This window comes from Talpa occidentalis, unplaced genomic scaffold, assembly GCF_014898055.3.
Source record: "Talpa occidentalis isolate TD23 unplaced genomic scaffold, MPIMG_talOcc4v2.1 talOcc4.17, whole genome shotgun sequence".
Lineage (NCBI taxonomy): Eukaryota > Metazoa > Chordata > Mammalia > Eulipotyphla > Talpidae > Talpa > Talpa occidentalis.
In genome coordinates, this window is record NW_023601754.1 from 41,379,093 (window position 1) to 41,404,814 (window position 25,722).

General features: G+C 55.3%; 2 protein-coding genes across 5 annotated transcripts; one reads left to right on the forward strand and one right to left on the reverse strand.

Annotated features, from left to right (window-relative positions):
- The first annotated feature begins 43 nt into the window (after positions 1-43).
- On the forward strand, positions 44-17,919 carry PLD3 (phospholipase D family member 3). Of its 4 annotated transcripts, XM_037516581.2 has the most exons (13): positions 48-97; positions 1,533-1,613; positions 10,506-10,595; positions 10,691-10,765; positions 10,850-10,992; positions 11,438-11,621; positions 13,136-13,256; positions 13,340-13,467; positions 14,522-14,722; positions 16,031-16,170; positions 16,673-16,838; positions 17,238-17,337; positions 17,425-17,919. In XM_037516581.2, the coding sequence occupies exons 3-13, from the start codon at positions 10,569-10,571 to the stop codon at positions 17,610-17,612; spliced, it is 1,473 nt and encodes a 490-aa protein (XP_037372478.1). In that variant the 5' UTR covers positions 48-97; positions 1,533-1,613; positions 10,506-10,568; the 3' UTR covers positions 17,613-17,919. The 4 variants fall into 4 exon arrangements, with proteins under 4 accessions (XP_037372479.1, XP_037372478.1, XP_037372477.1 ...); XM_037516582.2 differs by lacking the exon at positions 1,533-1,613 and having other exon boundaries at positions 44-97; XM_037516580.1 differs by lacking the exons at positions 48-97; positions 1,533-1,613 and adding an exon at positions 9,730-9,941.
- Positions 17,920-18,618: 699 nt separating this feature from the next.
- Positions 18,619-23,903, reverse strand: HIPK4 (homeodomain interacting protein kinase 4). The gene is made up of 4 exons (XM_037516579.1): positions 23,161-23,903; positions 21,541-21,897; positions 19,615-20,451; positions 18,619-19,103 (listed from the first exon to the last, which is right to left on the reverse strand). Exons 1-4 carry the CDS (start codon positions 23,623-23,625, stop codon positions 18,924-18,926), a joined length of 1,839 nt encoding a protein of 612 aa, XP_037372476.1. The 5' UTR covers positions 23,626-23,903; the 3' UTR covers positions 18,619-18,923.
- Positions 23,904-25,722: the final 1,819 nt, after the last annotated feature.

Below are 25,722 nucleotides of genomic sequence, written 5' to 3' on the forward strand. Positions count from 1 at the left end.
GCCAATGAGGGAGGCGCGTGCCGGCCCCGCCGCCCGCAGTTCCGCCCGAGTGCGCCGGCGCGGGGCTGGGTCCCGGAGCGGGAGCCGTCAGGTGCAGGTACTGTGCGATCTGGGGGTGCGGCGCCCCCGCGGCCGTGTTTGTGTGGTCCTTCCGCCTGTAATGCATATCTCCCCTCGTGTCGTCCTCGGTCCCTTTGTGTCGCCAGCCCTCGTATGTCGCATCACACTCAACTAGTCATCGTCCTCCTTGTGTCGCCATCAACCCCCTTCGCTCGCTTTCCTTCTCGTCAAGCTCCCATTACCACCCTGTGTCGCTGTCACACACACACACACACACACCCCACTTTAAGTAGCCATTGTCTTCTTAGCTTCCTGCGCGCACCTCTTGTTGCCATTTCTCCTTTATGAAATCCTCCTATCTCATAAGTCGTCATCATACCCCGTGCCGCCTTCACACCTTCTGTCACCGGCTCCTTACCTGAAGCCCAGGCTTCCCGTGTCATCCTGCCTCCCTGACACCTTTGCTCCTGTGACAGTCACCACCCATGCCTCATTGTAGTGTTCCCCAGGGAGACACCCATCTTCCCTCCCTGTCTCCATCATTAACCTGTGTCACCTCTCACATAATGGCCACCGTATGGGGTGCTAGAGCCCGTTATCTGGAGTGTGCCAGAATCCTGGCTACACCACTGAACCTCTGGGCAACCTTGACCGGCTCATCACACCTCTACAACCTCAGCATCCTGTCCATCAAATGCACGCAAGGACACCTTGTGTGATTGTGAGGATTCTGACAGTTTTTTTTTTAAGATTTATTAATTTATGCACACAAGAGCTGGGGTACAGGCCAGAGATGTGGGGGGGGAATGATACACCAGAGAGAGTGGGGAACAGAACAGGCAGACTGACTGAAATACACTGCTGCCCTGGAGCAGTGGGTGAGTCAGGAGAGGCCTGCTGTGCCATGTGGGTAGCTCCCTGGCCGGCTGGGGATCAAACTCATGCTGCAGAGGCCGCGAATTGCTTCATAGTGTGGTGCTTAACCCTTTGCACTACCACAGAGGCCCTTCTGCCAGTTTTTTTTCTTCTGCTATGCCCAGCTTGACAGGGTAGTTGGGAGGATGTTATAATTAACCATGTCACTGTCACCCTCATCCACACTCACCCCCCCCAACAGCCCTCACCATGAATCATACTCATCATTGATACCTTCTATCATAGCAACCATCCCTTGTCACTCCCTCCTTATTGTCCTCACCTCTACCACATCACTACACCCGAGGGGATGGTCCATCAACATCATAAACCTTGCACATGGAAATACTTAATCCCTCTCTTTTTCCCTGGTTAAATTAGGTGATTCCCCATCCTCTGTGGGGAGATCATTTAGCCAAGGTACAGAGAGATGAAGTATTCAAGTATGTGGCTAATGTTGCCAAATGCTGTAGCACCCCATACTCCATGGGAGTTGAGTGGGGGCATCTTAGGGAGGGGGGAGATTCAAAGTAATTTAGACTTCCCTTGACTTCTAGAATGGGGGTAGAGAGAGGATGAAGCAGGTCCCACCCACATTTCAGTCATCCCTCAGCAACACTGAATCCCCAAGTGAAAAGGTAAGTGTCTTACTAGCCTGTCTTAGGGAGACAGTGTAGGACAGTAGTTAGCAACATGCCCCCACGGCATGTATTATTTAAATAGCTGTGTGACTTTGGGCAGGTGACTTAACAACCCTGTGCCTCAGTTGCTGCACCTGTCACATGGGAATGAAAAGGGAAGTTATTCACTCAACAAATAGTTATAAAGCGCTTTCTACATGCCCAGCACTGTGCTAGATATTGGGGCCACATCAGTGAAAAAACAGACAAAGATCCCTGGCCTCGTGGAGTTTACATTCTATCGGGGTAACAGAGAATAAACCAACAGGTAAGTAGATTATATGATGTGTCCAAAAGGGGGTGAGGAATACATGCTAAAGGTTGTAATTTTAAATAAGGTAGTCAGGGAAGGTTTACTGAATAGGTTATACTTGAACCAAGTTAAACTTAGAGGAGACTTAGGGAGAGTGATATGGCTGTCTTGGAGAAGAGCATTCTAGGCAAAGAGAACAATATGTGCAAAGGCCTTGAGGTAGGAGTGTGCATGGAATATGGCAAGGAAGAATGGCAAGGAAGCCAGTAAGGAAGGAGAGGGGTGAGGGATGAGGTCAAGGGGTCATGAACACAGATCATCAGGGGGTCACATGAGCTGTGGAGAAGATTTTGGCTTTAGCCAGAGCGAGGTAGTATCCGCGGCAAGATTGGGAGGAAAGGAGGCATTTGAGCTGATCTGATGTGATATGACATGACCCTGTGACAACTCCAGGACTTGTACCCAAGATGGATTGGCAACAGCAACCAAGAAGAGTCCTCATCTTAATGCTGCACTCACATATCCTTTGTATCTGGAGAAAACTTCAAATGTCCCTTTCAGAAATGGGGAGCAGAAGGGGGGAGGAGCTGTAGGTAGAATTTTTGAGAGGCCACAGCCTCTGGGTTCAGCAGGTGTCATGGCAGGAGGGAGGACATCTACAAGTGTACAAATGCTAAGCAACAAAGCAGCAGTTGTCTACACCCGGGACCTGGAGGCAGCTGGAATTCAGATCCTGTCTCCACGATTGCCTTGCGGTGTCCCTTTGTGCCAAGGACTTACCCTCTCTGGTCTTTACTTCCCTTATCTGTTAAGTAGGAGTGGGGGGTGGGGGGAAAGACAAGTTCTTCGAGCCCTGGCTGGGGCAATACGCAGAAGAAACCTGCCCACATCCTGCCCTTGTACAGGCTCAGGCCTCCCTCAGTGTACCAAGGAAAAGACATTAGGCCTTTGGTTCAACAGGTCGTGGTTTGAAAGAGAGCTGAGCTCTGAGTTCCGAATCCCAGCTGACAAACCCATACCAGGGAAGCTGAGCCCTGCCATGTCATTTGAAAAAACAGGGACAATCACACTTCTTTGTCCCAGTCCTGCTGTGTTTTATTGAATGGAGCCATCAATCCTTTTCAGCTGTGATGTCACCATCTCCCGCCCCTGTTTTATTGTTTTTCTCCAAGCACATTCTATTACTCACTTACTTATTAACACGCGCGTGCACACACACAACATCTTTACTAGGGTTTGGTGTTGTTTGTTTTTCTGTTTTGTGCTGTATCCCCTGTTCTAGACATGGCTTATCAGTGAATGGTTGCTGAATACATAGTAGAAGGAGCAGATGAATGGACCGGCCGGACACTGGGCACCCACTGTGTGCTGTCCCTGTGCTGGGTGGTACTGGGGACATGGTAGTAACTGAGACAGGTCCTGCCTTCCTGGGTCTCCCAATCCAGTGGAGAGACAGACCCATCACCAAGCCAGGATGGAGAAGTACAGACAGGGATCAAGGCTGCGATAGAAAAGCCCAGTGCTCCTGGGAGGCTGCCTGGAGGAAGTGGTATCTAAGCTCATAGTAATGAGCAGCCAAGAGAGAAAAAAAAGATATGCTAAGCAGGAGGAGTAGCTGTGGGAAGGTTGGGTGGTGAAAGTGGGGTTTCGGTGCAAGGAAATGAAAGACAGTAAATACGACTGGGGCATAAAAGATGGGGAGAGAGTAAGATAAAGAAGTTATTAGGGGAAGATCATTTGGGGCTCCAGGAGCTACAGTGAGAAGCTGGGACTTTGTTTTAAGGACACTGGCAGTGGGGGAGGGGGAACTTACACTCAGAGCGAAGGTTGGAAGAGTTAAGTGGAGGCTGGGACCCAAAGGAGATGACTGGAGTAGGGACCCACGTGTGGGCAGCCAGGTCTAAGCCATGCGGGTGAGGAGAGAGATCCTCAGAGGACAAGTTGTAAGGGATCTGCAACAAGACCTGGGGCTCAAAGGTAATCAGGGAGGGCTTTCTGGAGGAGGTGGCACCCAGCCTGAGACCCGGGGGATTGTTGCGCTACTTGTTGCTCATTTCTCTTAGCTCAGATATGACCTCCTCCAGGAAGCCTACTTGAAATGGGGCCTCAGGGGCAGTTTGGGAAAGAGGTTAAGGACACTTGAGAACATGGTGAGTATAAGGGGCTGAGGACACCTGGGAGGAAGTGTCTAAGAAGCCATGGGACTTCCAGAGCTGGAATTCAGGAAGGTGTGGGGAGTTGGAGACAGCTTTGGAGTCAAAAAGAGAACTGAAGCTGTAATAATGCAGGGGTCCGGAGGGGCTCAAAGGTAATCAGGGAGGATTACCTTTCATTTCCTTGCACTGAAACCCCACTTTCACCACCCAACCTTCCCACTGATACTCCACCTGTGCAAGTAGGGTCCTGGGAGACAAGAAAAGAACATTTGTACTTAGTCCTGAGGGCAGTGGGGAGCCACAGAAGGGTTTTGAGCAGAGGCAGGACAGCTTAGATTTCAAGTTCCAATTCAGAAGTATTCACCATTCGTGATGGTGTGTTGTTATTATTGTTGTTTTACATATTTAATGATTTTCAGATCAAGCCTTGTCTCCTAATTGAGGCACCTTCTAGGAGCCCTTGGAAATAAAGGTTCTGCTCCTCAAAACAAAACAAAACAATGCAAAAAAACACAGTTTGTCACACCTGTGCTCTGTTCTCTTTTCTGTAGACTTGACTACAGACAACTGATTATTTAAACCAAGGAGTCTGCACAACCAAGTGAAAATTGGCTCCTCTAAACACGAGAGTATTTTTGTTTTGAACCCTAAGGACGGTCCGTAGGTTTGTCAGTGTCTCCTGGGATGGCTTAAATTGACCTTAAATTTCACTTTCAAGCTGTGATGCCCTTATCTGAGCCCACCCAGTCTGTCTGGGCTTGGAACATATACAGTTAGACTCAGAGGGAAGGTTGGAAGGGTTATTATTATATATAAAGTACATGTCTCTGGTTCTAGAGAGACATCAAAGAGAACCTTTTCCACCAAATTTTCCAAATACCCATACAATGGTTTTCACATGCTGGGCACCGGGGCTAGAGGAAGAGATCAGACAGGGCACTAGGGGACCTACAGATCTCCCCTGCCAACTTGTATTGGGGATTTCTGGCTACCTGCCTTCCTAGATGGATGGTCTCATTAACATTTCCCTGGAGACATGAGGCTGGCAAACCCATCTCCCCACTGGTCAGAGAAAGAAAATGAGGCATGGAGAAGAATGCCTCTTCCCATTTCCACTCAAAGCCAAGATGTGAATCAGGGGCCTTGGGGCTCTGAGACCCAACCCCTAAGTCAGTCAAGGGTGTTCCAGCCACCACCTTCTAGCCAGTATAAGATAATCCCCCTTTTATACATGAGGCCAGCAACACTCAGACAAAGCCCCAAGTGGAGAAAGTGACAGAGGTGGAATTTGAACTTGGATTCTCTGAGCCAAAGTTCTGCTGGTGGATGAGAAGTCAGGTCCCTGACCCCCCACTCTCATGGGGGGAGGAGGCAAGACCAGGTTGCTGTGACCAAGCTCAAGGCCTTTCTTGAAAGCTCATTGGGTTTTGCTTCCTCTTCTGTGGGCTGTGTTATCACACCCCAAGACAGGCACTGCCACAAACCAAGGGGGCTGGAGGGGATATTCTGTGGGCTGGGAGTGGGCACACTTGCTGGCAAGAGCTCGCCCCACTTCACCGAGGCAGTGGAGCGCAAGGACCAGCCTGGGTGTTGCCCTGGGGCCCCATCATGGGGTTCTGAGTCCCTGAGAGCACAGGAACTGAGCTGAGCTGAGTACTGCCTGGATCCCCAGCCTGACCAGTCAGCTCTACCTTGCTCCCCCCACCCCCCACACAGATGTAGGAATGGGGGTTAGGGGGCTACCAGATACTGCTCCAGCTGAGGCCACAGCCCTTTTCTGAAGACTGGGATGTGGGAAAATAAGCACCCCAGCTAGGACCCCAAGTCTTAGAATCTAATTTCTGTAGAAGTTCTATGTGCATGGTTAAAAATTAAATAGTAAAAGCCTGTAATGAAAAGTGAGGGGGGCAGGAACGGGGAGGGGGACAGGCAGAAGGATGCCTATTTGGGGCTTTAGGATCCTTGACAATCATGTATATTGAGAACCCCTCCTCCTATGTCCATTCTATGCACTAGATATGTGTTCATTTCTTCCGTTCAAATAACCCCCTTGGATTTTAGACAACTCAAATTTTATATGTTCAAAACATGTACATATACATGTATGTGCATAGGTATTTACTTGTTCATTATTTAGTCTTGGTCTTTCCCCCCAACTTACCCCTCCATCTGTCTTTCCCAGAGCAGCTATTGGGGCCTCCCTTCTTGCGATGCTCAGCCCCAAGCCCCAGGAGCTATCCTGGAGTCTCATCATGACCTTGAATCCACATCAGATATGACTGGAAATCCCTTCTGGTCAGCTCCACCTTCAGAATGGATCCACACCCCACCTCCTCTCTGCCCCTTGGCAGGCCCCACCCTAGTCCTGCCCACCCTCTCCCCAGCTGGGTCATCTCTCCACCCCTCCCCCTAGCCAGAGAGCCCGTGAACACCTATATTACTGTCCCAGGGCTGCCTTAACAAATCAGGCCTCAAAAAAAAACCCAAAAAACAAATCAGGCCTCCAAGGTGAAGGTGTGGGCAGGGCACGCTCCCTCCAGAGGCTCTGGGGATCTATTTCTTACCTGGTCCAGATTGTGGTGACTCTGGTGCACCTGGGCTTGCAGCCCCATCACTCCCAGATCACGTGGCCTTCTCTGTCTCTTCTCTGATGTCTCTTTTAGAAACACTTGTCATCTATCTAGGAACCACCCAGGTAATCCAGAGTGATCTTATCTCGAACTCCTGAATTTAATTACATATGCAAAGGGCCTTTTTCCAGATAAGGTCCCATCCACAAGTTTGAGGGGTTATGCCCATGTGGGACAGTATCTTTTCTGGAGGCCACTATTCTACATACTGCAACAACATCCAAGGCATTACATCGCTCTTCTGCTTCTAACCTACCTGTGGCCCCACTCTCCTCCTTGCCACAGTCTCTAGGTGATCTGGCTCTGACTCCTGTCCTTCTCCAGCCACCCCCTCCACTCCACTACAGACACATTGCCTCCTTGTTCTCCCCCCTACACACCAGGCACATTTCTGCCTCAGCACCTTTGCACTGCCTATTCCCTCTCCTTGGAATGCTCTTCCCTAAGAAGGCTACTTAGCTAGAAGTCTAGCTAAGTAGCTCCCTCTGTTCCTAGAGGTTTTCTTCTTCAGGTGTCCCCTTCTCAGTGATGCCGTCCCATATTCCTCATTTAAAATTATAAACCAGGGCCTCCCTGGTGGCGCAAGGGGTTAAGTCTCAGCACTATGAAGCTATGGGCAGCCACTGCAGCACGAGTTGGATCCCTGCCAGGGAGCTACCCCATGGCGCAGCAGACCTCACCTGTCTCGCTTGTTGCTCCCCTCAGCAGTGTATTTCACTCAATCTGCCTATTGTGCTCCCCAATCTCTCTGGTGAATCCTCTCACCCCCCACACACACACCTCTAGCCTATAAACCAGTTCTTGTATGCATAAATAAATCTTATAAAAAAATTATAAACCATCCCCACCCCTCCCCATCCCTCTTCCCTAATTTTCAACAGCACTTATTACCTTGCAACATATAATTTACTCTGTATCCTGTTTTTTGGTCTCCTCCTGTCTGTTTGCTCACAGTGGTATCCCCAGTGCTTGAAACAATACCTGGTGCACAGTAAGGTCTCCATAAATGTGTAAAATTAAGGAACAGCCTTAGGAGAAAAGGATACTATGGTTACCATGCCCATTTTGCAGATGGATGAAGGAAGGCACAGATGCATAGTTACTTCTCCAAGATCCAACAGTCAGTGCTGAGGCTCATCAAATCAGACATGTGGCTCGGCCACCCACAATTTTAACCGCCTCCCCAGTCAACTCCAGCCTAAACTACCTCTCTAGTACCAGTTTTCTTTTTAAACATTTTCTTCGGTGTGTTGCTTTGATAAAAATATAACGGAAGTTAAAATTAAACCTGTAACTACAGAGCTGCCATCACCGTGAATTTGAAACCCAAAAGGTCACTAACAAGAATGAAGTCCATCAATTTTCTTCCTGCTTTTGGTTTGTTACTGACCACCCCAGCACCCCAGAATCTCAGAGCTCCATTCCACCCTCACTTTTCCACACCCCACCTCTTTTCCAGTTTTATTTGCTCATCTTTGCTTCCCTAATTTCACACGGCTTGCTGTCCCAGCCATTCTTAAATAAAACATTTCTCACCAACGCTACACCAAAAAATAAGTAAAAGGCAAATGTTTCCTGCTCCCCATCTCCGCCCACCCACCCACAGCCCAGCCGGTAAGCCACCTCCGAGACTCCTCTGCTTCTCCTGTGACCTCTGGAGCTCCAGATGACCTTGGTCTGTGGCCCTTTTTTGCTGGATCCACCGGACACATCCCCATTTGTCTCCCAGGAGACGCTCTGCCCTTGCCAACCTGGGGGTGGGGAGGTGGGGGTTGCGGAGGCTTCCAAATTGTCATTTCAGATCTGGGCGGGATCTTGGGGTGAGGGGAGAACCCGACTCCCTTTTGGAATTCTCTTCTTTTTTTAAAATCTCAGTAATGCACCCACATGAATTTTTTTTTTTTTTAAGTGACAGAACTTGGGACAAGGCAACATCTGTCTTGGTTTTATAATTAGGTCCTAACTGCCTAGAGACGTTTTCGATACTTTTTCTGTAAGTTGCTTCTATTTCACAATTTTAAAAAGAAAATAGGCTACAATAAAAAGCAATCCTGATCTACCCCTAAACTTTCCTCTCAAGGTAACCACTACTGCCTGCTGCTCCTTCTCGCTGTTGTTGTAGAGCAACCCCGTTTCCCCCTAACACTGTGACAAGCCTTTTCTGTCTTTATCCGGGCTTCCCGCCCGGGGCAGGGGTCCCCCGGCTTTCAGGGAGCGGTGGGCGCTGAGGAGCGCACCCACTTATTTCTCCCCTGGGATTTCAATCCTGCTTGTGAGACAGACAAGAGGAGGAGCCTCTGTTACCTCCAGCCGGAGCCTGGACTTCGAAAACAGCATTTGCAAAATCCCTATCAAAATATCAGTTGGCTGCCTTTAAAAAGTCAAATACTGTGACTTTTTAAACCAAACACTCGGACAGAAAACCCACTTCTCTCCACACCCCGCCCCCCGCATCGCAGGGGCTGTGTCTGCCGCTGAGCTTACTGCTTCGCCTCGAAATCATATTCTTCAGTCGATCTGCCCATTTTGCTGTCACGCTTTTTTTTTTTTTCTTTTTTTTTTTTTTATATTAAATTTTATTTTTATATTCCCCCATACAATTGCAAACGCCCCATTCTGACCCCAATCCTTCCCCTCCCGCCCCCCACCCCCCAACAAGTGTCTCTGGTTCATAGTTTTTTGTTGATTTTGATTTTCACTTTCTTATATTCATTTTCCTGGTCCCTTATTTAAGTTTTCTAGATTCCTGCTATGAGTGAGACCATCCGGTATTTTTCTTTTTCTTTTTGGCTTATTTCGCTGAGCATGATCCCTTCCAGTGCCATCCATGTTGCTGCAAATGCTGTCACGCTTTTTAAAATCATTCATTTCATTTATATATTTTTTCCACTGGGCAAGGTGCATGTCCACGCTACAAAAATTCACGAGGTTTGCCGCCGAGGAAAGATGTGGCCCCCCTAACGCACTCTGGGGCTCTGGGGTGGAGCGTGGCAAAACCCTTCCCCCAGCCGTGCCATCTCCCCAGCCCGGGCCAGGTTGGCGGGACCCCACTGGGGCGCCGGGTCCCCCCCTCTCCCTGCGGGAGCCCGGGTGGGTGCGCGCATTGCGCAGGCTCCCCGCTGCAGTGGGCGGGGGCTCCGCGCGCCCCGCCCCCCGCCCGCCCCTGCTCAGCCTGTTGGGGCAGAAGCTTGGGGCCCGGCGGAGGTAGCAGCTGCCGCCTGCGGAGCAAAGCCGCGGCCCCTCCGGGGTAGGGTGAGGAGGATGACTCGGGGATGGGTTGGGGAGGGGGCTGGGGGCTGGCGGGGAGGCCCTGATGGTCCTGCGCTCCCGGACGGAGCTGCCTGGTGGGTACCTGCGGGAGAGAACAGGGGGGCCACCTGGGAAATGCTCCCTCGGTAGTTCCAGGGCTCGGAAAGTCTGGCACACAGATATCGGGCTCTGCCGACCCCATTCCGAGCCGTCTTTTTGGGGACTATCTGGATGAGAGCTCAGAGAAGAGAAGGTGCTATTGGGAAGCTGTGCGTGGTGGGCGTTAGGGGGACAGGGTGGGCACTGAAGGGGTGCAGGGCAGACCACGCACGCAGAGGGAAGGGAAGAAAGCAGAGGCATTGACCCCTGAGGGATTTCGAAATTCCTGCTGACCAGCAGTCAGCTTCCTCCTTTTGGGGTGGCTGGCGTGGTGCCAGTGGCCCCTGTGATCGCGAACATGGAGACTCAGTGAATCCCATGAGTCCGAAGACTGATCTGCCTTCTGTGATGGTCCCTCAAAGCCCAAAACACCCCACACAGTGCCAGCTTTTGTTCCCCACAGTTTGGAGACGCTGACACACCCACTTTCCCACCTGGGCTTTGACGCCCCTGGCTGCCTGGCAAGATGAAGCCTAAACTGATGTACCAGGAGGTAGGTGGAGGGGACTCTGGGGGGATGGCCTGGACCAGTGGAGGGTAGGGTCCACTGAGCTGCCCTGTCATTCCCCCCACTTTCCCCTCCCCCAGCTGAAGGTGCCTGTTGAGGAGCCCACCAACGAGCTGCCCATGAATGAAATCGAGGCTTGGAAGGCTGCAGAGAAGGTAGGAGCCCACCGCCATGCCCAGCCTGTCTCAGGCAGAGGCTGGGCCGCGCCCCTTGGCTGACCCATGGTCTCCTCCCCCCAGAAAGCTCGTTGGGTCCTGCTGGTCCTCATCCTGGCGGTGGTAGGCTTCGGAGCCCTGATGACTCAGCTGTTTCTATGGGAATACGGCGACCTGCATCTCTTTGGGCCCAACCAGCGCCCAGCCCCCTGCTATGATCCTTGCGAGTAAGTGGGGGGCCTCAATGGGGTGGGGGAGTGTGAGAGGACCTGCTAGGCCAGGGACACTTAGATACACACTAAGCAGAGCCTGCACTCAGTTTCCCCCAGGGCCCGTGACAGAGCGAGGTGACTCAGATTTCCAAGCGCACCATCAAAGGCTCTTCCCTCTGTGCCCACCCCCTTCCCACACTGTTTCCATGGTAACCACAGCATCACCTTCTCTCCAGGTCTGTGAACAGACAGACACACATGGCATCTCCATTCACACCTGTGGACACACACACACACAGGGCCACCCCACCTCTGGACAGACAGATGCACAGACACACAGACTCCTGAGTACAGGCACACACAGATATAGTTTCCATCCTCCACGTGTGGACAGGTGAGCACGCCATGCCAGCCAGTCCTCTCTGGTCCCCTATGGCTGATGCCGCCCCCTACCCCCCAGAGCCGTGCTGGTGGAGAGCATTCCTGAGGGCCTGGACTTCCCCAATGCCTCCACGGCCAACCCCTCCACCAGTCAAGCCTGGCTGGGCCTGCTCGCCGGTGCCCACAGCAGCCTGGACATCGCCTCCTTCTACTGGACCCTCACCAACAATGACACTCGCACTCAGGAGCCCTCTGCCCATCAGGTACCTGGCAACCTGGGCCCGGACTGGCAGCAGAAGTGGGGGGAAGAGGGGGCATGGTGGGAATCACCCTCCCGCGGTCCCAGAAACAGTGGGCACGTCTCATACAGTGAGTTGGATGCGGGCATTTGGAAGCAACTGTCTTCACCTGGCCTTCTGGACCGGGGGCGTTTGTCACGGTCATCAGGAGGCCGCTGAATGTCAGCGTGCGGGTTTGGTTACGAGGGATTAGGTTGCCAGAGGTCAGCAGCCCACAAGCTGCCCAGCCCCATCACACAAAGAAATGCAAGAGCGAAGTGAAGGACAGTGGCGAGGCCCCAAGCCAGGCTGCCACTTCCCAGCTGTGTGACCTTGGGCAGGTCACCCACCTTTCGGATGTAGTTTCCTTATGTGCTGAATGGGACTACTAGCGCCCTCCTCTGATGTCACAGCAGGGCCAGTGGACAGCGGCCCTCCGCATGAGGCTGCAGCGGGCTAGCCCAGGCGTGTCATAGCCGGTGCCTGACACAGAGTCAGCCGTCCTAAGTGTGTGCAATTATTATGTCCGTGCTCTGCTCTGCAGGCAGATTTAAAAGCCATCATGCTTCAGGGTTTGAAAAGGAACAGCCTGAATGCAGATCCCCGTCCATTAAAAGACAGTTTTTCCTTCTTGGTGACAAAGGGGCTTAATAGTGACTCAAGTTGTGGGGTTCCTTAAGCACAGTCTAAACCACGAATGCCAAAAGTTAAAGACAATATGAGGTCCACCTCCACGCTGGCTCCCCCTGGAGGGAATCAAAGCACAAGCACAGACGGTCTGAGTGCGAGTCCTGCCTCGCCGTTGAGTTCTTGGCGCTCCTTTTCCACATCTGCATCTCAGGTTAGAGCCCATCTCATCCTGGAGACCAGTGAGAATTCACTGACTTCGGACACAAAGGGGCTTAGAACAGGGCCAGCTCGCAGTACTGCCCGGGAGTCGATGGCAGTCACGGTCAAACACCTTACACCTGCATCGATTAACGATGCTTGGGTCCACGGTGCAACGTGGAAATGACAATGGTGCCGTTAGGCTGTGTAACCCAGCCTGGGTGTGTCGTAGGCCCCACCTTCTAGGTTTATCTAACCACACTCTGTGATGTTCATACGAGGACGAAATTGCCTACCGACGAATTTCTCAGAAACTAGCCCTGTCATTAAGTGACAGGTGACCATACTGTTAGGCATCACCAAGCCTTCCCGACCGCCAGCCGGGACACCTGGAGGCCCCTGTGATGCCAGGCATGGATACTTCCAGGCAAGTCCTGGAAAGGGCAGGAGTGGCAGAGAGGCCTTAGTGGGATGCAGAGCAGCTGATGATTGAAATAAATAACAGGTCTTCATGTGTTAACCTGTAAAGCCTTCCTAGCCATTCTGGCCAGCGTGAAGCCTGCTCACACCCGCTCATCTCTCAGAGCCCAGTCTCAAAACAACCCCATGGGGAAGGGGGAGCGTTGGAGAACTGGCTGGCCCAGCCCCTCATAGGCTTCTCCTCCCTCCAGGGCGAGGAGGTCCTCCGGCAGCTGCAGACCCTGGCGCCTCGAGGGGTGAAGGTCCGCATAGCCGTGAGCAAGCCCAACGGGCCACAGCCACAGGCGGACCTGCAGGCCCTGCTGCAGAGCGGTGAGCTAGGTGCAGCTGGGGGTGAGCTGGGCCTGGAGGGACCCAAGTCAGCCCCTGACCACCCCCACTCCTATTGGTCGCAGGTGCCCAGGTCCGCATGGTGGACATGCAGAAGCTGACACATGGTGTCCTGCACACCAAGTTCTGGGTGGTGGACCAGACCCACTTCTACATCGGCAGTGCCAACATGGACTGGCGCTCCCTGACCCAGGTCTGCCTGCACCTTGCCTGCCTGCCCTTTCACCCCACTCCCTGCTCCACAAGGCATGCATCTAGCCTCCAGTTGCACCCTGCTGTAGAGTTCTATCCTGACTCTGCAGTGGCTTCCTTCCCACCTACTACCAGACCTCCCTGATCATCTCCCATCCAGCCCTCTACCGCCTTCCCCTGCTCTGGAAGTCTAGGATTCCCTCTGATCCCTAGTGGCAGCTGCCAGCTTGGCACAGGGCATTTGAGGCCCCTTCCACCCATTTGCCCTTCCTTATTCACTCCCTGAAGGTGCTCTCCACCAAGGCCTGTTCTGTGTGATGTTGGGAACAGCAGTCCAGTGCAGAGGCAGGCCTGGGACCCAGAGTGGTCAAGGGAGAAGGGTCAGGCCAGGAGCAGGGACCCAACTTGGGGTTGTCATTATCTAAATAACAACCTAATGCATTACCTGGAGGAACTGCAGAATTAATACAAGATGGCAAGGAGGGTATAGGTTAGGCAATAATAATTTGTTCAACAAATATCTCCCAAGTCCCTAATGTCACCCATTCTACAGGGAGATGCTGATGTTACAGCTGAGGCAGAGTCATCCCTGGTGTCCAGTGTGGGGCTAGGTTTGGTGCCAGAATGAAGGATGAGGGAAGCCTAGGGATCATGAGAGCCCAGGAGAATGCCTGATGCAGTCTGGTCAGTCAAGGGAGGCTTCATGGAGGAGGAAACTCAGCTGGGACCTAAGAATGAGTAGGAGCTTGCTAGGTAGAGAGTAGAAGCAAAAGCCTATACAGTGGTTCAGGAAACCTAGAGCTTTGGAATAACAGAATGATTTTCACCTAAACTTAAGTTGTTAGCTATGATGGGAGGTACTGGGGGACCAAGTAGCAAAAACAGGGTAGATGAGTGCAGAGAGAGCGGTGGGTAGATTGAAGGGCAGGAAGGGGAGCCAGGGGCTCAGGAAGAGAGAAGGGGGTGGCTGAAGAGCAGGGAGAGGTAACTGCAAGTGTCCATGTCATCTGTGAGCACCAGGCTAGGCCCCCGGGCTCAGCGCTGCCCTCCCACAGGTCAAGGAGCTGGGCGTGGTCATGTACAACTGCAGCTGCCTGGCTCGAGATCTGACCAAGATCTTCGAGGCCTACTGGTACCTGGGCCAGGCGGGCAGCTCCATCCCATCAACCTGGCCCCGGCCCTACGACACCCGCTACAATCAAGAGACCCCAATGGAGATCTGCCTCAATGGAACTCCTGCTCTGGCCTACCTGGCGGTGAGTCGGGGAGGCGGAACCTGCCTTGCCCTGGTCCATGCTCTCATTCACAGCCTCCAAGACCAGTGAGCCATGGGGCATGGGAAGCAGGGGTTCCCTACCACTAGCCCTCACACCTGCTTGCTCTGCTTGGTCAGGGTCCTGGATATGTCCCAGCCCCTTTCGGCCTCAGTTTCCTGTGGAAAATGGATGTCAACATATAATCTCTTGGCGCTCAGAGGGAGGTGCCTTTGGTGTCTTCTTATTGCCCAATACAATGCATGTGCCTCTTCCTATATTCAATTATAATTAAATATAGTCCCCTAAAGCACAAGATGGGGTTAGGCTGCCTTCAGATGTAAGTTAGGGGAGGGAGGGAATCAGGCAGCCTGGAAGGGGGGATGTAAAGGCTAAAATAAAATAAACTTTAGCCAAAAAAAAAAAAGCAAAAATTAATGATTCAGTTCTTCAGTCATATTAGCCACACTTCCAGTGCTGGGTGGCCACATGTAGCAAGTGCTGCTAAGGGTACAGAGGTTTTATATCACTATGGAACATTCTATTGGACAGCTGCCCCTGGCAGGCATGGCCTCTAGATGAGGCACTGCTTTTAGCTGTTGACATTTTCACTCATTGGGGTGGGCAACCTAGGGCCCCACCAGTTTCCACCAAGCGAGTTACCTGGCCAAGCCCAGGAGTGTTGTGGGGGCGTAGATGCAGGGACACAGGACTCCCTGGGGGTTCTTTGCTCTAGCAGTCTCCCCCAGGGGGAGCGCTCCCCCTTTCTTCTGCAGTGAGAATAGAGAGAGCTGGGTGAAGGGCTGTGTGGCATGGGCACGGCAGGAGTGCCGTCGGTGTGGGTGGGGAGCAGTTGGGGACTAAGGGGGTCCGAGCAGAGGCTCTCAAACCTGAGCTGCATCAGAGTCACCAGGAGGGCTTGTTGGTACGCAGATTCCCGGCCTCCACCCTGATTCGTTATGCTCTGTGCCATGAGGCCCAAGGATTTATAGTTCTAAAAGCTTCCTGGCAAAGCTGTTGCTGCCGAAACAGGGACCTTATAGCAAAGGTTTGGGTTAGAGCATACATTTTGGAACCAGACAGCCTAGATTCAAATCCCGGCTCCGCTCACCAGCTGCGTGACCTCAGGCACATCACTTACCCTCTCTGAGCCTTAGTTTCCTTGCCTGCGAAATGTGAAATAAATGTAGTCATTACGGGGCTGAGGATTCACTGACACCCAGAGGACCTGGCTCATGAGCTGACCGTACACTATCCACTGTGGGGTGTCCCCAGAAGGCATGTGTCCTGACTGTCCCCTCCCCCCCATAGAGCGCACCCCCACCACTGTGTCCAAGTGGCCGCACCCCAGACCTGAAGGCCCTGCTCAATGTGGTGGACAATGCCCGGAGTTTCATCTATATCGCAGTCATGAACTACCTGCCCACCATGGAGTTCTCCCACCCGCACAGGTACCGCTGGCACGGGGACAGGGCTGGGGCAGGGAGCTGATGTGTGCAGGGGAGGAGGCAGGAGAGAAAACAGCTGGGGGCCAAGGCAAGGGGATAGGGAGGGGAAGCCATGGGAGAGGCAGAGGGGACAGGGAGGGGCACCTGGGCAAAAGATGGGGGCTAAGAATATTCAGGTTTGGGGCAGCAGGTGTGGGGTTTGTGACCTGTGATAGGAAGGGGAAATGAGTGGACTTTCGGGGAGACAGAGTAGTCTGGGCAGTAGACAGGCAGTGGACAAGACAGTTGGAAGACTGGGTTTTGGGGGCAGGAATGGGAGCCAGAAACAAGGGGCTATGGGATTTAAGGAGGCAGGACAGGATGGAGGGGCAGCGGTGGGGTGGCCCTGGGTTTGGGGGCCTTAGAAGCTGAAGCAGGGCCTGGGCCTAACTCCCTAAAGCTAAGGGTGAGATTTGTGGATAAAGCCACTCTCTGAGTCAGGTACCCCGCCCCCCGCCCTGCCAAGGTTCTGGCCCGCCATTGACGACGCGCTACGGCGGGCTGCTTATGAGCGGGGTGTCAAGGTGCGTCTGCTGATCAGCTGCTGGGGACACTCTGAGCCGTCCATGCGGGCCTTCCTGCTCTCCCTGGCGGCCCTGCGTGACAACCACACCCACTCCGACATCCAGGTGGTAAGCGTTGGCCCAGGCCACCCCTTGGCCCCAGGACTGGGGGCACAGACCTCCTGCAGCTCACTTGTCACCCGAGAATGTGACATAAGGGGTCCCACGGGTCAGGGGGGACTGAAGGACACACAGAGGGGTCATGCCCAGTATGGGGAGGCCCAGAGGAAGACTGGAAAAGGGGGTGTCTGATGTGAGACAGAAGGGACAAATAGGAGCCATTCTCGAAGTCACAGCATAGCGAGTAAGGGGACTGGGTCCTCCCTTTCGGCTGGCATTACCGAGTCCTCACTGTGCTGCCCCCTATTCTAGCCCTGAGGGTTCCGTAGGAAGCAGCCGAGTTCCCAGTCCCCAAGCAAGACCCCCACCCTGCATCTCACTCTCTCCCTACCCTCTCCTCCTTCTCAGAAACTCTTTGTGGTCCCTGCGGACGAGGCCCAGGCCCGAATCCCATACGCCCGCGTCAACCACAACAAGTACATGGTGACCGAACGTGCCACCTACATTGGTGAGTGTCCCGAGCATCACTGGGGGTACCGGGATGAGGGCAGGGGGCCCTACCATGGGCCCTGACTCTCTGCCCCCCACCCCGTAGGAACCTCCAACTGGTCTGGCAGCTACTTCACGGAGACGGCGGGCACCTCGCTGCTGGTGACACAGAATGGGCGGGGCGGCCTGCGGAGCCAGCTGGAGGCCGTTTTCCTGCGGGACTGGGACTCCGCTTACAGCCATGACCTCGACACCTCAGCCGACAGCGTGGGCAACGCCTGTCGCCTGCTCTGAGGCCCAGTCTAGTGGACAGGCCACGGCCTGCAAGGCCCCCACCAACCCAGGTGTCCTGGGTACCAGTCCCTATCCCTGTGCCCCAGCTTCTGTCTACCCCATTGTGGCTCTCCAGGCTCCCCCCTGCTCTCCCACCTCTACCTCTGCCTCCACCGGCCTGACGCTGTGGCCCTAGGACCCAGCCGAGCTGGGGGAGGGATCAGCCCCCGAAGAAGTGGGGGTGCATGCTGGGCCTGGCCCCCTGGCCCAACCCCCTCTCCAGGGCAAAGAGGGCCCAAGATTATAATAAGTAAATAACTTGTCTGTACAGCCTCTACCTGGCTGAGTCGCATGAGGTGGGGGCAGGGTGCCTGGGCCTGGGCCTCTGGTGGGGTCATGGCTGTTTGTGCGTCTGTCCTGAGCCCTCAGCGTGTGACTGCGTGCGCTGAGCCCTCAGCACACAGCCAGCGAGGGTGTCTGCACACGGCGCCCATGAGCCTGAGTGCACCAAACAAGCATCATGCAAGCTCGTGGGTCAGTATGAACCGAGCTCCTGTGGTATGCGTGGGAGCACGTTTGCCCAGCATTTTCCAGCCCAAGGAGCACACACTGAACCCGGCCGCATCCCAAGGGTGGGCTCGCATGTTGGGATGCGGACTCCTGCCCCAAGAAGCGTGAACGAACCCCTGCCAAGGGAATTTACATATCACATGGCCCAAGCACGGACGAGGGCATGCCTAGCCGGTAACTTGGCAAGTTAAGGTCAACAGACGCTGAGACCTTGACATTTTGGCCAGCTGGCACCTGCTGAGCACTGAGAATATTCTGGGGATGGATTCTCAGAGCCAAGGACTTAGTGGGGGACGGGCCAGTGTGCCAAGTGCAGCCTTTCCCTCGAAGTACCACGGCAGCCCAGCCCCCTGCCTGAGCCAGTGGCCGACCGAGCACAGTATCTCAAAGTGGGTTGCTGGTGCCAGCCTGAGCCCCACCCAGCTGCAGTCCAGAGCTCAGGCAGGGATGACAGGCATGAGCAAGACTGAACAGTTCTTTATTGAAATAGCAGAAGCAGCAGGACCAGGGTGTGCTCAGGACCAGCAGGGTGTAGCCCCCTCCTGCGCCCCTCTGATCAAGGGGGCCACGAGCCAGACTCCAAGGCCCTCCTGCAGTTTGGGGTACATGTGCAGGCAGGCGCTATGGGTTAAGGGGGAAATGGAGAAATTCTGGAAAACTCTATTTCTGTAAGAATAATCTGTGGGTTTGGGGATGGCTCTGAGGAGGGGATGCCAGCCCAGCTAGCACAGCCCCCAGTGATGGGGAAAGGTAGGGTCACCATCAATGGTGCCCGCCAACGTGCTGCAGAAAGCTGGTGGCTCGGGGTGGACCGTGCGGGTGGGCGTGGCGGGGCGGGAGGCCCTGAGCCCGTGGCCCCCTGACGCTGTCCAGGGTCCAGTCTGGCTCACTCAGCCATTCCCCGGAACAGCTGCTGGGGTCGAAGAGCTCGGGGCCTGGCCTCTGTGGGGGAGTGGAAAGAGGGCCATCAGCCAAGAAGCTCCCCACCCGGGGCACCTCCAGCCTGTGCCTCTTGGACTCCCTCGCTCAGGGCCCACCTGGCCCTCAACACATCTTGGGGGCTTAAGCAGTGTGTGCTGAGAACTTCCAGTGTCCTGAGGGTTGTTAGTGTCTCTGAGGCTGAGTCGCAGCTTCAGCCGGTGGGTGAATGAGTGCCTGGGCCCTGGGGAAACTTCCTCTAAGTGGACTGCCATGTGCTGAGTTCACAAAGTCTGAGGGTGGGTCAGCATGTGCCGAGCCTGTTCGAGTCTTAATTATATCCCGGATATGGGTTGGTGTTGCTGAGCCTTGCACGAGGCTGGGCTAGGGGGTGTTGGACCCTGGACCAGCTGCAAGCAAGGCTGTCGTCCAGGAGGCCAGGCCAGAGCCATGATGCCCCCATCCTGCAGCTCTGGGGAGGCCCTGACCTAGACCCTGCTCCCAGGCTGGGCGCCAGCCCGCCCACCTGGCTTACCTCCGCCTCCATGGCCAAGTCCTTGATGTCGGGTCCATCGCCGTCCCGCTGCGGGATGGTGGACGGCTCGGCGGAGCCCCCACAGCGCTCCCCTTCTGCCCAGCCGCTGCTCCGGCAGGGCCCATCGTCCTCGGGCGAGGCCTGGCTCAGGCGGATGAGATTGCTGAAGTTGGAGTCAGACTTGGAACCTGCAGGGGGCTTGCGGGCTTTGTGGCGGCCTGCCAGGCGGCTGCCGTAGAAGGCCAGGATGGGCTCGGGGCCTGCGTCCGGCACCCGGCGGGCAGTGGTGGCCACCTTGAGTGGAGCTAGCATGTCGGGGACTCCATCGGCCCGAGTCTCACCCCACAGCCCACGCCCCGCCTCCTGCAGACTTAGGTCATCCATCTGGTCGATGGCCCTTTGCATGCCTGGCGCCTTCTCCTCACGGAAGTAGGGCCCACTGCCCATGCCCACGGCCTCCTCTTCCTCAGCCAGACGGTAGTAGGGGGGCCCATCTTCCACAGTGGCCCCTACAGGTGTGGGGGTCTTGCCTTCCACCTGCAGCGAGAGGCGGCAGCCGCGCAATGAGAGCTGGTAGTAGCGGGTGGTCTCGTGGGCGCTGCGCAGCTGCTGCATGGACACGAAGGGGTGGCGCAGGGCCGAGCTGGGGCTGATGCGCTCATGGGACTCCCACGTTAGCATGCGCTTGATCAGCTCCACCATGCTCTTGAGGTCGGCGTGTTCAGCCAGTGCCTCACGGTCCGGGAAGGTCAGCCGGCTGGCGGCTCCCCCGCCGTTCACTGTCTCAATCTGGTCCAGCGACTTGAGCATGTATTTGCGGCGCTCTAGGGGGCGTACCTGGAGGGGCACAGTGGGCAGGGGTTGGCCCCGAGTCCAGGCCTGAGTCCTAGGCCCTCCTGCAATGGGGCACACATAGGACACCCTAGTTTCCAGTCTGCCCTCCAGTCCTGTCCAGAGCTCTCCTGTTGCTGCGAAGTCTGCACTCCTGAACCCTGAGACTTCCGGTTCTGCCCACGCTCTGACCTGAAACTTTTTTGCTGCTGGGAGGGCCACACCCGTTCCCCACCCCCCCTTCCCAGTCTCATGGGGAGCTCTCCTGCTGTGCAGGAAGGACATCCAACTGTGTTCTTGGTCCTCCTGTCAGCTAACCCAGAGCACTCACTGACCCACATTTTACAGCTTGCCTGAGACTGTCAGATGTATCCAGAGGTGGGTCGAGCAGAGTCCGTGCCTACCAGCATCTAGCAGAGGGTCTCCCCTAAACCTCCAGTCTCTTCAGAATCAAATTCAGACACCTCTTGCTGCTACAGCCCCCAGACCCGATCCCAGCCCTCAAGTCCAGATGCTCCTCGCTGCGATAGTTGGCCAACCCTCACCGTAGCGCTACCGGAGGAGCTGCCATACATTTTTCAGGCCCGCCTGTGAGCTCACCCAGACGCCTCTCGTTGCGACAGCCCCCACAGCTGGCCAGACTTCTGTCCTCTCTGCTGTCCAACCAGGCTCTTCCAGCATAGATCACTGGTCTCACCTGGGGCTGGGCTCACCTGGGGTCTCACTCAGCTCCCTCTTTCAGTTGCCACTTTCAACCCAACCCGACCTCCTTTCTTCTCTGTGGTCTAACCCAGATCCCTCATGCCTTCACGTGACCCCAAATCTAAAGCTGGCGGAGGAGATGCCTTCATTTTCCCAGTCACCTCTTGCTTACAGTTCCTACCTCCGACCCCCAGCTTCCAGTCTTCTCTGGAGTCTCACCTAACTCTGTCCTGCTGCAGCAGCTCCCAGAGTCAACCCTGCAGCTTCAGTCTCACCCAGATCTCCTGCTGTGATGCCCCCACAGCTGGCCTGCCAGCTCCCAGACCTCTCTGCAGTGTAACCGAGATGCTGTTCTGCTGCAGCGGCCCCCACACCGTCCCACCTGCTCCCTACCTTGGTCTCAGCCAGGTAGTCGGCCGAGGACTTGAGCTGCCAGGGGTTTGTGGCGTCGGGGTGGGGGTTGCGTTTGAAGAAGTGGTGAGCCTTGCGGGCAGCATGCAGCAGGTGGGGCTTGGGCAGGCCCTGGGTCTCGCAGATGTAGCGCACCTGGTCGTACTCGTTGTTGCCCGGGTACAGGGGCCAGCCCAGGTGCAGCTCGGCCATGACGCAGCCCAGCGACCACACGTCCACCTTCTCACAGAAGGGCAACCCCAGCAGGATCTCGGGGGCCCGGTAGAAGCGCGACTGGATGTAGGGCTCCTTCACGTAGCGCACCTCGCTGAAGATGCTGGCTGAGCCGAAGTCGATCACCTGTGGGGGCAGGGAGGCGTGTGGGCGGGGCAGCCAGTCCATGCCCCGGCATTTGTGGGCCTCAGTCTCTTCTGTGTGTTCTGTCTCTCTGTTGCATGTTTGTCTTTGTTTCTCACCACAGGAACTTATGCCATGAGGGGGAGGATCCCCCCTTTTCTCTCTCAACCCGCAACTTGCCCATCAGCAAATCTTGCTGGTTTTACCCTCTGCAATCCATCCACAGTCCCTGGCCTGGTCTTGCCCACCATCATCTTCCACGTAGACTAATGCAGGAGGCCTCCTCACTGGACTCTAGACCAGGGGAAAGGACCCTTCTCCCCAAGTCTGTTCTTCCAGGTACCCCCCCCCCAAGGGATCCTGTGAACACCTCGATCAGATCACTTGAGTCCCACCCCTGCTCAGAACCCTGTGGCTTGACCACATCCTGTGATAAAAGTTGAAGTCCTCACTGTGGACCTGAAGGCGCTAACAGTCTGCCGTCACCTCCTCCCACATTTCCCCTCATTCATGTTTTCCTCCAGTCACTTGGGCCTCTCACTTTTTAAATTTTTTTAAATTTATTTACAAGAACTGGGGTGCAGGCCAGAGGTGTGAGAGGATTCACCAGAGACAGAGTGGGGAGCAGAACAGGCAGACTGACTGAAATACACTGCTGAGGGGAGCAGCGGGCGAGACAGGAGAGGTGCCATGTGGGTAGCTCCCTGGCCAGGGATCAGTCATGCTGTGGTGGCTGCGGATAGTTTGACAGCACTAAGACTTTAACCCCTGCACCACCAGGGAGGCCCTCACTCTTTCTTCTTAAACAAGCCAGATGCATACCCGCCACAGGGCCTTTGCATCCACACAACTCACTTCTCTCTTCCTCTGGCCTTTACTCAGTGAGGCCTCCCTGACCAACATGTCTCAAGTTTCACTTATCACCATTCCTCTTGCCCCAGTCACCACCCCATCCTCTTCCACCTGATCTTTTCTCCACACTCGCATAACCACTTATCCTGCGAATCTGTCTCTCCTACTGGAATGTCAGCCCCACTAAGCCAGGGCTGGGTCAGAGGAGCTGAGCTAGGAATTGAACAAGGGTGGGGAGCCCCGGGGTCCGGTAGGGAGATACTGTCAGATTGGGATGGGGAGTAGGGGAGAGGCCTCATGGAAGTGAGGGCGGGGCCACCTCAGGGCTGGGAGGCCAGTCCAGGGAGACATCAGCATCCAGGGTTGGGGGGCTGTGAGAACAGGGATGCTGCTGCCCGGGGCAGCCCCACTCACCTTGACCCTGAAGGGGCAGCGGGTCTGGTCCACCAGCATGATGTTCTCGGGCTTTAGGTCGGCGTGGATGATGGCCAGCTCCTTGAGCCTGGCCAGGGCCCTGAGCACCTGCAGGGTGACCGTGCGGATGTGGCGGGCGGGGAGGGGCGCGAAGTTGTTCTCTTTCTGGAATTCAAAAAGGTTTTGTTCCAGCAGCTCGAAGACCAAGTAGAACTTGAGGGCGTCGTGGAAGAACTCGAGGAAGCGGATGATGTGGGCCTCCTCAGGGTCCAGGCCCCTCATGCAGCGCAGCAGCTTCAGCTCGTTCTTGATGATGCGGTTGCGGTACGCGTCGTTCTTGAGGATCTTGATGGCCACCATCTCTCCCGTGCTCCGCCGCCAGCCCTTGGCCACCTCCCCGAAGGTGCCCTTGCCCAGCACCTCGATGATGTCATAGCAGTCGGTCTCCGACTGGATGGTGGCCATGGCGCCTCTGCCGCCGGTCACTGGCCGGCCGCCGCCCCGGGTCCACAGGCTCTGCTTCCGAGGTCTCCCACCCCGCCGCCGGCCCCGACCCCCCCGCAGTGGGGGAAAGAGAACCTCACTAGTGCCTCCCCCTGCGAGCTTTGCCCCCGTCTTCCTGGCACCCCCCCAGCCCCCTGGGCCACACCACGAGTCTTCCAGGGGCCGCACCCCTCCCCTGATGCCCTCCCGGTGTGGGACCAGGGGCCCCAGCCCCCCCAAGTGGGTTCCAGGTTGCTGAGTGGCTCCGGTTCTGTTGTTGGAGACCTGAGCCCCTGGCTGGAGTGGGGGGTGGGGTGGCAGGCTGAGCCCCCTCCCCCGCCCAGTGGCGGAACCCTGCAGGTCTGGCAGGTGACAGAGGGGAGTGTGATTGTGGACCCTGGCATGTGGGAATGGGACCTTCCTAAGCAGAGTTGAGGAGATGCAGGCTTTCCGAGCTAGGGGGTCGTGTGCGTGTGTGTGTGTGTGTGTGTGTGTCCACTGTGGCCACCAGGCCACCATAGGGGAGGTGTGGCTGCAGGAGACCAGGTCGCACCAGGTCTTGAATGTCAGGCTGTGAAGTTGGGACTTTTGGTATGAGGACCCTGGGGAGCCACAGAGGAGCTTTGCGCGAGGGAAGGCAGGGTCATGTCAGAAAGCTACTGGGTGAAGAAGGGTGGATTAGAGGGGATGAGAGGGGAGGCCCAAGCTTGGAGCAGGGCCCAGGTAGAAGACTGGGAGGAGAGAGGAGGCAGGTCACACTCAGGAGACCAGGTGACCAGGTGACCAGTGACAGGACAAACAGGTTTGGGGAGGAGGAGGGAGCCACCCAAGGGTCTAGCCTGAGTAAGGATGGTGCGGACATGGACAAGGAGCAGTTTGGAGAGGAGAGGTTAAGGTCTGCTTGGGAAATTAGAGCATTTCAACACTACCAGTGCTTTAGAAGTCTTATCTGATCTTAAAACATTCAAGTTTCTTTGGGGTAGCTAATTTTAATAGCTCCTTTTTTTACAGTGGAGAAAAAAGGGTGAGGGAGGGGATGGGGGTGAATGAGGGGATGGGGGTGAATGAGGACCTGGGACGAGCCCTGGGGGCCCATGGAGGGGAGAGGAGAGACTCTGGAAGGAGGGTCCCAGAGAAGTCAATAGCCGGGAGGCAGAGGAAAGGTGCCTGCGGGCACTGACGCAGCAGCCAGCATGGTAGGAGGAAACCAGCCCCAATGCTGGGGCTGAGCAGGGGCCTCGGACCTCCAATATAATTCCTGCCATGTTTGGGGGAGACAGAGAAAGCACATGTCATGTTGGGCAGTGACCTGAGGGAGCAGGCGTGAAGGGAGGTGTGGGAATAAATGGGGGTGTTGACAACGGCCCTTTAGCCTCTAAGGGTGGGAGAAGTCAGAGAAGGGAAGAGAATGGACAGGCAGATATTTTGCCCTGGGAGGAAATCTGAACAACTGCCTTCTTACTCCAGTCTGGGGCATCACGGAAAGACATGGAGGAGTCCAGAGGCCCTAGTGGGGGTTAGGGGCTGAGATCCAGATTCGGGATGGGGTTTGTATGTGAGAGAACGGCCCCTAGGCCCTAGGAGCTGAGGTCCAGCAGTGACAGGGACTGAGGAACCTGGGACTTAGCCCTTAACAGGCAGCCAGCAGGCCTCCCTGATGGCCTAGGGGTTAAGTCTCATCACTACTACCATGAAGATCCACCTCCAAGGCATGAGTTCAATTCCTGACCAGGGAGCTGACCCACATGGTGCAGCAGACCTCTCCTGTTGTGCCTGCTGCTCCCCTCAGCAGTGTATTTCAGTAGATCTGCCTGTTCTGCTCCCCATTCTATCTCTGGGGAATCCTCTCAAACCACACACACACATTTCAGGTCTGTACCCCAGTTCTTTTATGCAAAAATAAAATCTTAAACTAATAAAAAGAGACAGCCAGTATCTGAGGTGAAGCTCTGAACCCATGATGCTAGAGAGGGGACCAGGAGGGACCTTTCTGGGTGGGGCTGGGGTGCAGCAGGTAGTTAAACCAGCCGGACCGGAAAGGGACAGTCTTTACAGGGAGGTGCTCTTGGTGGTGAGGAG

Coding starts and splice junctions, on each gene's coding strand:
- PLD3 (XM_037516582.2), top strand. CDS start 10,569: ATGAAGCCTAAACTGATGTACCAGGAG. Junction 10,766..10,849: donor CTTGGAAGGCTGCAGAGAAG/GTAGGAGCCCAC, acceptor TCCTCCCCCCAG/AAAGCTCGTTGGGTCCTGCT. Junction 16,171..16,672: donor GAGTTCTCCCACCCGCACAG/GTACCGCTGGCA, acceptor CGCCCTGCCAAG/GTTCTGGCCCGCCATTGACG.
- HIPK4 (XM_037516579.1), bottom strand. CDS start 23,625: ATGGCCACCATCCAGTCGGAGACCGACTGCTATGACATCATCGAGGTG. Junction 20,452..21,540: donor ACTACCTGGCTGAGACCAAG/GTAGGGAGCAGG, acceptor GTGCCCCTCCAG/GTACGCCCCCTAGAGCGCCG. Junction 19,104..19,614: donor ACTTGGCCATGGAGGCGGAG/GTAAGCCAGGTG, acceptor ACTCCCCCACAG/AGGCCAGGCCCCGAGCTCTT.